General features: G+C 43.1%; 1 protein-coding gene across 21 annotated transcripts in view; it reads left to right on the top strand.

The window, feature by feature from the left end:
- NRXN3 (neurexin 3) overlaps window positions 1-14301 on the top strand; it is a 1022200-nt gene that overhangs the window by 315580 nt on the left and 692319 nt on the right. For all 21 annotated transcript variants that reach the window (XM_056346632.1, XM_056346622.1, XM_056346630.1 and 18 more), the window contains one exon: window positions 1936-2319. In XM_056346632.1, the coding sequence (XP_056202607.1) occupies window positions 1936-2319 (384 nt within the window). The remainder of the gene's footprint in view (window positions 1-1935; window positions 2320-14301) is intronic.

Here is a 14301-nt window from a genome sequence, read left to right as displayed (position 1 = left end):
AGCAGCAGCAGAGATGCAGGAAGAGGGCTGTGATCCTGGGGCTGTGACACGCTGCCTTTACAACTCTAGGTGTATTGTCACATCTTCTTTTTTCTTACTTTGTAAAAGGGAAAATGTCTGCGGTACTGCAGCTTGTTTTTGCAAAATGATTCATCAAATAATCATGGTTCTCTTTGAGCCTTTAATTTGTAATGCCTCTGTTGCTTCTGGCACTCTGCTGCCTCTGACATTCTTCCTAAATTATTACTGAACATCACACACATGAAATACCTTGTGTCTGTGTCATACGTGCTGTTGTCTAAGACAACACTTATCACAGCTGAAGAAAAAGCATGTGTACATGACTGCACTTTCTCACAGAGACACAAAATAGAGCTAACTATTAACTAAACGCTCCCACCTCATTGTAGGGGTGTATGATAGAAATGCAATGATGTGGAATTAATCTTAAGGCTTGGATAGTTGTCTCTGAGGACGGACTATCTTAACGACGAGGCAATTGGATGCAATGATTTATAGCTAGGGAGAGTAAATTGCTGATTTTTAGCTGAGTGTCTGGTGGGCAGAGATCCCTGTCTTGAAAGCTGCTGAATGCTCTTCTGAAGAGTACGCTGCTCTGGGGTGTGAGACACCTGCACTGTGTTCCCTGTTTTAATTTGGATATGCTGTGTGACCATGAACAAATCACTTCTCTGTACCTGTTCTATGTGTTCTGATTATGTTTCTGTATTATATGTTCCAGTTATTTTATGTGCTGAGACAGTTTCTTCAAATGCGTAGGAATGGTCTCAGTGCAGTATTCCTACATACTGCTTGGAGCATATGGAAGCTACTACAGTTTTAATGACAGCTGTTCTTCAGAGAGAGCCTTTATCTTTCTCTACCTCAATTTTCCTGTTTGTGAAAAGGAAGTTAGAATACTGAAATTTCTTTGTAAAACCATAGATTAATATGTTTTGGAACAAACTAGAGATTTCTAGTCCAAACTCTACTGAAATCTAGGCTTTCTTCAGGGTTGTGTCCAGTCATTTTTTGAATGCCTTCAGGACGGTGATTCCACAGCATCTATGAGGTTTCTGTTCCCACATTTGACCACACTTGTGGTGAAAAATGTTCCTGTCTATGGAGCTGGAATTTCCCTTGCTACAACCTGTGATCAGTGTCTCTTGTCACTGCCAGTGCACACTGCTGACTAGTCCAAATTGTTGTCCACTGTATCCTCAGGTCCTTTTCTGCAGTTGCTCCTTCACCAGCTCATCTCCAGCCTGTACTTATGTGTGAGGTTATTCTGCCCCACACGTAGGACTTCTTGTTTGTTGTTGTTGATTTACATCCAACATTTCTATCAGTCTTTTGCTATGCCTTGTAAAGGTTTCTCTGAATGGTAGCCCTGTGCTTCCTCCACTGCATCAACCGTTCTGCCCAGTTTGGTGTCATCTACAAACCTGATGAGGGTCTATTTAGTTCCATCATCTGTTCAGCTTTGGAGTTGCTGATGAAGTGTTTTCTGCAAGATCTATGTAGTGTGAATTAATAGGCTTTTCTTCGGGTTTTTTTTCTCTCTAGTCCTGACACCATCAAACTCCTGTATGTTCTCAGTATGTCTTTGCTTTGCTGGATGAATGCCGTTTAATAATGCTCATTTTTTACATGTTATTATTAAGCCATTGCGTTGTTGTGTTTGTGACCTATAATGCACGTTGGGATACAGACACATGATGGTCAGTCACCGCATGGAAGTACTTACGGCCTGTGGTTCAAGAGGAGAGAGAGCTGTGTGGGAGACACTGTCTCTGTTAGCAGTGCATTTGGGCAGGGAGGAATCTTCAGTCTCCTGTGCTGAACCTTAAACCTCACCCAGTTATTGAAAAAAAAATGAACTAGACTGAGGCTGTAAGTGAAAGTGTTGACTTTTTTCTTTTCCTCCTCATTTAGGTACTATATCGGTGAACAGCAGGCGCACCCCATTCACCGCTAGTGGGGAGAGTGAGATCCTAGATCTGGAAGGCGACATGTACCTCGGCGGGCTGCCGGAGAACCGGGCAGGACTCATCCTTCCCACAGAGCTCTGGACAGCAATGCTGAACTACGGCTACGTTGGCTGTATCCGAGACTTGTTCATTGATGGACGAAGCAAGAACATCCGGCAGCTGGCAGAGGCGCAGAATGCCGCCGGAGTCAAGTCCTCCTGCTCCCGCCTCAGCACCAAGCAGTGCGACAGCTACCCGTGTAAGAACAACGCCGTCTGCAAGGATGGCTGGAACCGCTTCATTTGTGACTGCACTGGCACCGGCTACTGGGGGAGAACATGTGAGCGAGGTAAGCTGAGTTTTCCCACCTCAGTGGAGCAGAGATGAAGGTGTGCAGGAGAACTAGGCAAGATCAAGTGTTTCCATGAAACTTTGCCCAGCCCTTGTTGGTCTTCCCAGTGCCAAGTTCCAGTCCCTACACGAGGAAAGCTTTCTTCCTTGATCATTTCCTTCCACTCTTTTCCACCCCTGTTTCATGAACGTATCTTCTTCATCTGTCACTTCCGTCCCTCAGTCTTCTAAAGACCTTGTCTTCAGGTTCAGAGTTTCTCTGGCTGAGTAGGCTTTGTCTTCTAAGGCGTAAAATGCTGCCCATATGGTAGAAGTCTCAGGAAAATTACTGGAAACAGTACCAAGTGTGAACTTGACTTGAGTTATGGAGAATTTTCTTGCATGGGACAGATGATGTATCCCAGTTCTGTCTGGTCATCCTCTTTTTTGCATGGTAGGGTTTCCCTGGTGGCTGTTTCTGGGTAAAGCCAGCTGAAATGAGTAAATGAGCTGGTGTTAACAGCAACATGACTCCAAGTTTACCTCTGGTAAGGCTAATCTGTAGGAGTTGGTGGGAGATTCTCTGCATCTTATTCTTACTCGTTCTGACTGATGATTTAAAGACATAGGATTGGAGATATGAGGCACAAGTAATGCTGGAGTATGTGGTCTGGGCCATGTGGAAAGGAATTTACTAATGTAAGCTATCTGAGCTGTATATTTCTCAAATACCAAGTGGTTCCATTAATTGACGATATCCTTGTTGTGCTGGTACCACCCTCAGAATGAGGCAGGTGAGTGGTTTGCTAAAAATGCAGTCTTAGGGCTTTCAGCCCCTGCTTTCTACTGCCTTACTTGGCACCATGGCCCAATGGTTATAGCATGTGTCTTAGAATTGGAAATTTGTCAATTCTTGAGCTTCTGCTGTAAATATTTGACGAGCTCCTTTCCCACTTAGTGTTCCCCTGTATGTTTCTTAATACTGGTCATAGTACCGTGCCACTTATGAGAAAGAACACAAAAGTTATGTACAGCGCACAAAATGTTAGCAGAAATGAAATTTAAAATTCATTAACTTTCCAGAGAATTTTCTTCTTTGCAGGAAGATTTTGTTAATGACTAAGATTCTTCCTATGGACTGGGTGGGGGTTTTAGGTTTCACAGCACAAGATCTATCATTATTCATAAAGCTGCTCACAGCCAGCAATTTGTAGCATGTAGTAGCTAAACAGCAATAGTAGTTAATTGCCAGGGGTCCTTAAAACAGCTGAAGCATCAACACTGCCATCCGTGCTGTGAAGACATGGGTGAAAATATAAGATTTATGGGCATTGGCTATGGCAGTGTCAGCTCAGCTATAAGTTCTCTCTTATAGACTACAGTGGGTTAGAAGATTCTGGAAAACATCAGAGGTTTTCTTAACCACAGCCTTGGGTATTGTTTTGGCCAATTGTTGTGTGATTAGGTTTTGGACAGACACAATGAAAAAAGAGCTACCATAAATGCATTATTCCCCCACAAAATTGCAGTTATGCTCACCCTTGGTCTTTATTTAGTATTAGAAATGACAAGCTTTATGATTCAGGACTTTCTGGACTCTCAAGTCCACCTCCTGGACCTGGCTTTCAGAAGAGAATCCAAAGCTAACCAATTATGTAAAGAACAGGATTAGTCTCATATACCTTTAGATATCTGTGGTGTTGGCTTTTACTCCTTTTACTATCATCAAAAAGAAGTCAGTAGGTTAAAGGCATAGAAGCATTTTAATTTAGGAGGAATGAATCTGAAGTCTGGCCTGAGATCTGTTAACCTGGCCGTGCCCTGGGCCAGCATCAGTATGAATAAGAAAGATACACGTATGAAGCATGTTGGCCAGCACAGGAACTCCGAGTTCCAAATAACTGTGTGTTAGAATCAGAGCATATTTAAGGTTAACAAAACAACGATACCTGTAACTAGAAACCACAGACTCCTTACTGGTTTAGGCCCACTGTCAGGCAAAACGTGGTGGCCATCATGCCTGAGGTTCCTTGGCAAGAGAAGAAACAGCACACACAGAATAAATATTTGTAAACTGGATACACGAAAAAAGTTGTGGAGATTGAAGTGTGTTTGACTCCATGGCATTTATTGCAGTGTTTCATAGCAGCCGCGTGCTGCTCTGGTACAGCTACTTGATACCAGATGACTGCATTAGTGCACGGTGATTTTGCCTACATGAACAAAAGCATTGCAGGCTACTGATGGTATTTTTCTTTCTCATGGTCTGACACCCAAGGATTATTGCAAGTCCTGACTTCAGCAGGCCTGTGATCCAAGTACTGTTGGAAGGAGAAATAGTTGAGATGGACACTGGGAAGGGAATCCAAGTGAGATATGCTGCCGTGCCACCGCGGCACTTCTGCAGTGACTGAGGAGCTGCCACAGGGCTGGGGGGAGCCAAGCTGGTGCATAAGGGAAGGAATGAAGAAGGAGAAGGCTGGCTCTTTTCATGAGAGACAGTTACTGACCCGTTTCTCCGGTCTGCCATCTGTTATCTGAGAAGGGCTGTCTCACTTGGTCCTTAGACTTCTGTCCTATTAAAAGGGGGGTGGGGGGTGGGGGTTTGCAGCCCAAGGTGTAGGATAAAGGTAGAGGGGCATGGGAGCCTAGAATAAAGAATCTTCTGTGCCTGTTGGCTACCAGGAAAATCACTCTATCACAAGGCAAAGCACATACTTAACATTTAGTTACGGTACTAAAAATACAAAAGACATAAGTACAACTCTAGGGAGAGGAGCAGATGATTCATTTGTTGTTGATGGTAAAGTCTATCTTCCACTTTCCAGGTATAGCATTTCTACATTTATAGTGCTGTATTTCTCATGCATTTTATACTTCACCAGATGAAGGACTGTTAAACTTCTAAAAGGGACTCGAAAAGGAAATTGTGTCACAGTTAGAAAAGAGGTTTCAGTTCCTTTTATTGATGGTGAAGCAATACAAATATACGGTATTCAGTATGTCACCTATATCTAAAGCCTGTGGGAGTTTGTCCTGTCAGTGAAGTTAGAAACTCTGTATATTCAGCAAGTTACACTGGATGCAACATAGATTTTGGTTGCAGTGATCTGCTCAGGCAGTACTTCTGTGCAGCTGGAGAAAACTTGCTGTGGCTGCAGTTTGAAAGGGCACAGAATGATGCACTGCTGCCAACATGTCAAATTCATTCTTACAATTCCAGTGTCTAACTGGTCATTCAGTATTGGCAGTGATGTAAACAGACAAAGGTGATTTTAGTCTTAAAGTGTTGTAGCTTCTAAGGGTAATGTAGTTCCTCCTTGGAGTAATTGAAATTGCACAGAAGAGATGGGGTGAGACACGGCAAAGACCAGTTCATGTTTGATATGACCCGCACCCAAGGTGGGGTATGTCAGGGAGTCAGAAGTGCTGGTCAGACTGCTCTGGGTCTTTTGGTAACTGTATGTTTTTTCCAGTACTAACTAGGAAAGAATATTCTTGGGAGATAAATCGTGAAGGCTTCCATCATGTATGCTTAATTCAATCCTTGCTGTAGAAACTAGAGTGAACGGACGTCAGTGTTTGATCCTCAGGAAGGCTGAGACAAAGTGCTTCACCTAAGTGAGACTCTCCTCAGTCTTCATGAATTTCACTTGATCTGGTTGTGAAATGAATGGTGTTTCCCTCCAGCTCTGTAGTCAGTGGCAGGTGACCGAGAAGGGAGAGGAGATGAAAATGCAATGGGATTCACGGGCCAGAAGTGCTCAATGCCAGGCTGTGAGGCTAAGCAAAGGCAGCAACAAATTCTGGCAATGAGCTAGATGTGGTCCTCATTTCACAACTTTCATTCAGGCTGTGCTGACCAGGTAAACACTGTTATTTATTTTCCTGAATCCTTGAGCTTCCCATTCACTATCATCTTTCTGTAATGGTTCTCTACTACCCAGTCTAACTCAGTGTAACAGTGTTGGAAATGATATATGAAAAGAGCCTTTCCCAGCCCCTGTTCAAATCAGGGAGCTGCTATAAACACAGCAGCATTTAGACATGTTTCTGAAACTTCAAAGGTTCCACAGTAGCTGTTGGAAGGGAGCAGTGGTGTGGCTCTCCACCAGGCTAGGAAATAAGACCGTCAGCTTTGCAAGTAGCATGAACTCAATCAAAGTACTATTGTGACCTCCTTCTTTAGATGCCTTGGATAAGTACTCTAAGATTAAAGAAGTAGAAACCTGGCAATGAGGACCTGTGCTAAATGTCTAAATTCTCTGTGCAGTCAGTGGAGGGAAGTAGCTGCTTGTCAGGGGAAATTTAAAGCAATAACATGATCTTCTTGCCTCCTTTTGTTGATTTGCCTGTCTCCTTTTATTGATTATGTGGAGATTCTGATCTGATAATTTAGTATTGCTGCACTCCAGAAGGTAACTGCCTGGGCTGCAGAAGAATTGACGGTGCCAAACTGCCAAGGCTACCAGACTGATGGAAAAGAGGATGTCTTGTTTGGAGTGCAGGCATAAAACAAAGAAAATAGAGAAGAACCTAACAGACAGGACACAATCCTTCCTGCAAGTAATGCTCTGAGTGCCTTGTATTGTAATGATCCTGCCTTCCCCTGCTCCCTGAGTGTCACGTGAAAAGGGTGTGTGTGTGTAATCTTCTCACCCCCAGGTGTTTGATCCGCCTATTAGCACCCCAGGAATGCTGAGACCCTTGCGCCCAACCAGCCTGTCAGCATCCCGTTATGCGGACCCTTCACTGAACAGTCCCAGCGGATCAGAGGGCAATTTGACTGCCTTGTTCAGGGAAACATGCCAACAGCACCAGGGGGGGCCCTCAGCTGGTCTTCCCACTTCATTTGAATGTGTTACCCACTGCCAGCCACTGCTAGCACCCACAAAGGGCAAACACTAACAATTTACAGAATAATACTCTTTATTAAAATGACATCATGACAAATTAAGGTTTCTGATCGCCAGTGATAGGGACTGTCTGCAAAAATAAGCTTGGAATTATATACAACCAAACTACATACAACTAAACTATAATCACTAATAACAGTGTGAGTTATTTAGCATGCATAAAACAGTTCTTACCCAACAGGCACCCCTATGGAGGAGAAGACAGGTTCAGCCTGTCGACTGACCCCAGAAGTTATGATGGAGTCTTCCCTAACTTCTCCCCTCATCCGTCCACTTTTTATACTTCATAGTACATTACATTGCATATTCATTTATCATACCCAGGACTGGTTACAAGTTTCTCGCTTCTAGTGCGAATCAGTACGCATCCTCAGCACTGCTGAAGCTCTCTACTAACTACGCATGCTCCTCAAGCAGGGTCTGCCCTCTTTTGAGGGGGCTATTTGAGTTGCAGGTCGCCATCTCCCACTACCGCAATTATCTTCATCTTATTTTCAACTAATTTTCTGTTGATGTCAGTGGATTACAACACCTTGTCATCCTATTTCATAGCCAGCACTTCCCTCACTTGAAGGCTTCTTTCTGCATAACTTAGATAATGGTGACTTTTCTATGTCTGTTGCTCATCCTCCCCAAGGCTGACTCCCTTGATTAGAAGGTCCCTTCATAACAACTTTAGAGAGTGAGTCAGCTTGACCTAACTTTGTGAATTCTGAATCAGAGTTGGGTAATCCAGGAGTTTAGACAACATTTCCACCTTACGGATTTATTTCAGTCCAGGACTAGTCCATTTCCATCAGGTTTAGGTGGAGTTTGAGTGACTCTAGTCATACATGTTGTTGTTACTAACTGGTGTCCTGTGCCCAGCGAGAGGTCGTAGTACCTTGGAGGCAGGTAACTTTGGGATGGAGGTGTGCGTTGGTATTACAATAAGATTATTTCATCTGAGGAAGGTCATTTCACCATAATGGTTGGCTCAGCCACAGACATCTCATGGATTCTTCATGTGACAACTGCTATGCAGCTTATCAGCTGTGTGGTGTCATAGAGTTCTCATCCCTGCAGGGAGCACAGCAGAGCCTGGCCACAGTGTCTCCACTCTGCTCCATCCTCTGCCACTGCTATCAGCATGAGCTGGCAGGATGTGTTGCTTAGGGAACTGTGGTGACATAGATGTGCATGCCAACCATCCTGAAGGTGATAGATGTATTTTACCCTAAAAAAGCTTTCTGTAATACTACGCTTCTGTTAGGACCCACTTTTCTCTAATTCCCCCCCTCAAGGTGATTTTCCCACACTGAGCTCTCCTGCACTCCTGTTATATCTGATCAGAGTATTTCCAGAAAGTCTCCTACACTGAAAGGCAGGTTTTCTGTGTCTCTGAAATGAAGGACAGGCACAGAGAAGCGGATTTGTGATGGAAGTTATGATTGCAAGTACATATCAAGGCTTTGTACTGAGTTTGCTAGTTCTAGGGTTGTGGTGTCGGGCATTAGGGAAAACAAACCTTGGAGCTTGTACTCTTGGTAGTAATATTTAGTCATTCTTGCACCCTAGGGTTTTAGAAAAGACTAGCAGAGAACAGTGTCTGCAGTGCAGCCTCTCTGTTCTAAAGTACCTCATTCCAACAGGTCTGTGTTTTGCTAGTTTGAAATAAAGGACATGAAATATTTGAAAGCCCATGGGAATGCTTTCCAAATGTTTTTTGGTCATTAGACATAGGGCAGGCTTTGGGAGAATAGACAAAAACAATCCTCCAGGTCTATGGGTAGCACGCTTCCTCTCATGGGATTTCACCTACCTTCTTGTACAGAACCCAGCAGAAATTAGGATGAGTTGCAAGTCTCATCAGCAAGAAGGGCTGGAGGGCTGTTACAGACGTGCAGGAGGATGAGAAGGGTGGGTTGGTACAGCTAGTGTGAATGATCTTTAGTGGTTTTTAAGTACTTAATATCTCCTGTACCCCTTGGCTTCGAATTTTTTAGTATTTGATGTTAGTTGCAGCATGAGATCACTGCAGCTCCTTGTTAATTGCACCTTAGGTGACAGAGGTAGGAGCTGGGATCTGGCTCACGGAGGATGATATACTACTTTGCTGACACACCAAAGTATCCCCTCACAACCTGTGGACTCTTCTGAAAAGGACCCCAAAGCACCTGGCATTGAACAGGGGGGAGGAGGGGAATGCGTGTTGTATTCACATCAGCTGTTTTCTGTGTCTGCAGTGACAATGCCATGGGCTCAAAAAGGTGCCTGGGCTCTGCTCTTCTGCAGATCCCGGAAGCGATCTGCGTGCTTGCCTTCTGCTGAAACACTGAGAGGGACTGCAGAGGGTGAAAGCCCAGGAAGGACACAAAGCAAAAGACAGCTGAAAATCAGATCATTTCAGGCCAATGAAAATCAAAGGCTGCTGGTCACTCAATCTTTAATGCTTTCTCCTATGTAATTGCCTTGATTGGAGGTTTTTATTAAGAGGTATATACCGGTGTTATTAGAAAAGACAGGTTGATATGAGACTGCTGGCCATTTAAGACTGAAATAAAAGACACTGAAGTTTAGATTTTAAATCCTTGAAGTTAATTGCTCAGAACTGGACATAGCTTGAATCCTTTCCAGGTAAGGAAAAAAAATAAAAATCAAACTAGTCTTGTTCCAGCCCTTTCCTTTTGCTAAGCTGCACCCCAGTGTTTGTTGCAGCAAGGCAGAGATATCCCACTCCAGTTCTCCCAGGCGCTGGAACCAGTGTCCCTTCCCATTTGGGTTTGCTCACAGACGGATGATTAACACCTTGAGCCAACCAGGCTTTTTCTGTGTTTTGCGGCATACTGTTTGTGAACAGCAATGTACCTGCTGTTGGCAGTGCTGGTGTTGAACATAGGGCTACACATTTTATTATCTGCCAAGTACCTTTATGGCAATGTTTGCGAAGAACAGTTTAATGACAACACACATCTGCCCATTATGTATGCAATAAACAGAGATGTTATAAAATTACTGGTAATAAGAAATGCTACAAAATCATTTACTGCATCGTTTAAGTGCTGCATGCTTTGCTCTCTCAAGCACAGGTAGAAGCGTAGATTTCTTTTTGATTTTAGTGAAGATGTTTGATGATGATTACATATTTGTAACAATTTGTTCATTTAAAAAAACCTCAAATGTATTGATGCTTTCTGGACTGTCCAGACTTTGTGAGTTGGCAATGAAGTGCTAGAAAACTGCGGAGAATGGATTTTCTTGTAGGACTGATGGTTCCCAGGAGTGCTGGACATGTCAGGAGAAAAACCTTTGCTGCAGGGTTTTAATGTTTTTAATCCCTGCTGGATCTTGAATATTCAAAGACTTTAGGAAAATCAGAATAATTTTTATTATTTCATGCAATACAAATGAAAGATGTTAGAAATTGGAAGGTATGTTCTAGAGCTCAACTGTTCATTGACTTACTAGTACCAGATAGGTCGCTATGGTACAATTTCCCAAAAAGTCTCCAAACTGCAGAAGAAAAGAGTTCATACGAATTTAGAAAAAGAGTTCGCACAATCCCTTCACACCCATTTTAATTTCTTCCTCACTAATTTTGTAGTGAAGTCTCCGTTAAACATGTTCTGAGGGATTTTAGCTTTTGCCAGGGGCATTTCTGTGAGAAGTTCATTTTCTCACTTGCCATCAATCCATTTGTAACCCCTGTGGCTCTTCCCTCTGCGACTGGCCCAAGCAGCTACTGCAGTGGTATACACTGTACACAATTCTGCTCAAAAAACACCGGCCTGGGCTTTCTGTGCTTAGCTCCCTCGTATCTCTGCCTAATGACTGGGTGTAAGAGCAGAGGGGTACTTCTGGTTGCAAAAATGCTGGATTATTCTACTGTATTAGGATTTTATGTACCCTCCTTCTCTGCATGCTTTCCTTGCCTTCCATGGGGTGACTTGGGTTCTAACATTCAAACAGTTCCCAAGATGCTCATGAGATGTTGTCCTAGCTCCAGTGAAGACAGTGCAGCCAAGGTGGGGCTTGTAAGGAAAGAGAAACAATTAGGAAGGAAGAATTGCAGAGTCTCTCACTTCTGTGGATTTATATCACAATCCTTTCTGCTAAGCATAGCTTCATTATTCATAGATGTATATATCCAGTCAAAAGCCACTCTGAATATATGTTGTGTCCAGAACAAGTGATTACGTTTGTTGCCTTGTAATGCCTTTATCATATCCTCAGCACAGAAGAGAGTGCAGTTAATTCTGCAGTCAGGGTGATTACATCTTCTTGGAAAAAGATCATTTCATGGTCTTTAGGCTGTTGAACTTCAACTTTGAAGAGTCTCATTGATGTGACAATCTCCAGCAGCATCTGCTGAGCAGCTGGAAAATCTGAGACTATATAAAAAATCAACTGATTGTCTCTCCTGTGTTTCATAATGACATGGGTATGATTTTTTAGCTGTGTGTTCTTTCCTGTTTCTTCATCCTGTCTCCATCATCATATGCTCTTGATACTTAAGGCCACTCCTGCCTTCCATGCAGCGTGTGAATTTGTTAGTGCTCCAGGTGCTCTTTATGTCATCTGAATATGGTAATTGATGGCACAGAAGAAGATAATTTTGGCTGGTTTTTTGCTAAATTTCTGTGTTTCTGGCTGTTTACTGCTGAGTGTAACTTTCACAAGGTCCTCCCAGTTCAAGAAATGTGATTATCCAAAACTGTATTAGATTTTGTGCTAATGTCAGCTTCTGTAAAGAGCACTTGAAGAACAAAAAAAGTTTTTGATGGGTAGATGAGTAAGAACATTTGGTTAATGCTTTTTAGCATCTTATATTTCTGTTAGTATAGGCCTCTTCTACAGGACTAATGTTGTAGTGGTGTATTGTTTATCTGCTGGTTTATAAATGGCAACTCAGAACAATGGCTTCTCCTTAACGTGAGCCAGAAAATACACCTTATCTATAAATCAAGGCACAGTACTGCTCAGATAACACTCAGATTAAAGGAAAGCTTGTCATTTCAGGTCAGTTTTGCCTGAATAACACTGTATAGGGGGAGGTAAAATATGTTAAAATTCTGATCATCTGAAATTGTAAGTCCCCATGAAGGAAGGAAATAATTTTTCCCTTACTCATCCTAGCTTTCCCAGGTAACTCCCAGCAAGACATGTGACAGCATGTCACATGTATGATCCAGAACGGGCTTGCTTACTCTGAGTATGCACCATGTCTGTTGTGATCTGTCAGATGTCTAGAGATGAGCTGATGATGCTGGGTGCAAGAGTCGCTTCAGACTGCATGGTGTCTTCAGGTACCTCATTGCCCAGTTGCTGATCTCCATCCCTGTGGCTTCCTACACCCTTTCCTGTCCAGACCCTCAAGTCAGACCAGTTTGTGTTTCTGCTGAGACTGCCAGTTGTCCCTGCAATTAGTGGGAGTATCTTGATGGAAGTGGCCAGGAGGAAGTAGAATCATTTGTTATGAAAAAATATTTCTAATATTTAAAATTACTATATAGGCCTCGGAGATGTTATCTGTAAAATTAGCTTTCTCTGTCTCTCCGCTTTGCCCAGTCAAAGCCGTCAGGCTGAAAGTCAGGCACTGGCACAGTGCTTTTTCTGTCTCATTTCTTCTCCTCTGTTCATCTCAGGGGGAGAGGAAAGGCTTGACATTCATGATGCTCCCTTAACTGGCTCTCCCTTAGTATGGAGATAGGCCGTCGCCCCTTGGACACTTTGATTGATTGGATGAGGCTATTATGTGATATGGAAAGGATATGCAAAAGCTCAGCCATCACCACAGGCATGGAGAGGTCCTATCTGGTCGTGTATATTGGCTCACCGAGATCTGCTTGGTGTTTTCCGTCTTCTCTCATACTCAGTTAATCCACAGAATAGCTCACAGGGTGGTCCTGGTGAATCCATTGCCGCTAGGTACCAGACTGCAAGGTATGGCTCTCTAGAGGGAAACCTATCTCACTCACCTTGCTAAAAAGTCTGAGAATGTGTAAAGACAAGATAATTTTCATCATCTTCATTTGCTTCTGTACCTGCATCCTCTTTTTTTCCCCTTTTTTTTTCTTTTTTTTTTACGCACCCCACCCCCAGGTAATTGAGAACAGGGAGATTAAAATTAGGAGATAAGATGCACAAGAGGGAAACTCTATCCTAATAAATCAAATCTTAACACGAGTTTCAGAGCGACATCCTGCTTTGTGATGACTATAGGCAGTGAGTAGGTGGATAGGTAAAATGTAAAGCTCGGGAGATATCCATCACATTAATGCAAGAGTCATCCCACTGAAGAGACACAGCAGCAGGGAGGATGTACAAGAAAAGCAGCCTCATAATAAGTGTGGTTGGTCTCATGGTGCTTCCAATTTTTATGGCCTGCAGCTGCTGGCTTCTGAAATTTTGCCTGTTAAGGCGAGATTCTCTTGTGGACAGCCCTGGGCCCTTTGGGTAGCGGTTTCCTACCATCCTAATCTTGTGTTCTTGTGAGCAATTTAGCATTTTTCTATTTCTGAACAGGGAAGAATTGTAATCCTTTGAGTTCTGATACTGCTAAAGGGAGCAGAAGGACAGGACAAGTTGGAGGTGATCACTGTTGGAATTTGTATCAAAGCACCAGAGTTTAGGATTCAAATGGAGTCATGTGGAATCAAACTTTTAAGTCTGACTACCCCAATACCCACAGGGACCATTTCAAACTGCTGAGAAAAGAAAAAGATGGTATTTTAAATAGTGAATTTTATCCACTACCTTTCATTAAATGAGTAAAAATGGAAAATGACAATTCAGCCCTCAGCTGAAAAGCGTGTTCGATTGACAGCTCTGGGAGTCCTAAGCTTGTGCTCAGAATGAGAAATATAGAGCAGCTATCCTTTATATACCTTACTCGTCTCTTGGAGGAGTATTTGTATTAGAGATTAGAAGGTAGGTCGTCCTTCCTGACCTGCCTTGTCTTTGGTGGAGCTGCAAAGTAAAGTGGGGAAAGGAAAAACTCTTCTACAGCTCCGATTGCTTTGCCGTTACCTGCGTGGCTGCTGAAGACAGAAAGAGCCACGAGGCAGCTTAGTGCACCCAGCCCAGGGAAGAGAGCAAGGGGCTTT

This window comes from Falco biarmicus, chromosome 7, assembly GCF_023638135.1.
Source record: "Falco biarmicus isolate bFalBia1 chromosome 7, bFalBia1.pri, whole genome shotgun sequence".
Lineage (NCBI taxonomy): Eukaryota > Metazoa > Chordata > Aves > Falconiformes > Falconidae > Falco > Falco biarmicus.
The sequence above is the reverse complement of the archived record's forward strand: the minus strand, read 5'-3'. Positions and strand labels throughout refer to the sequence as shown.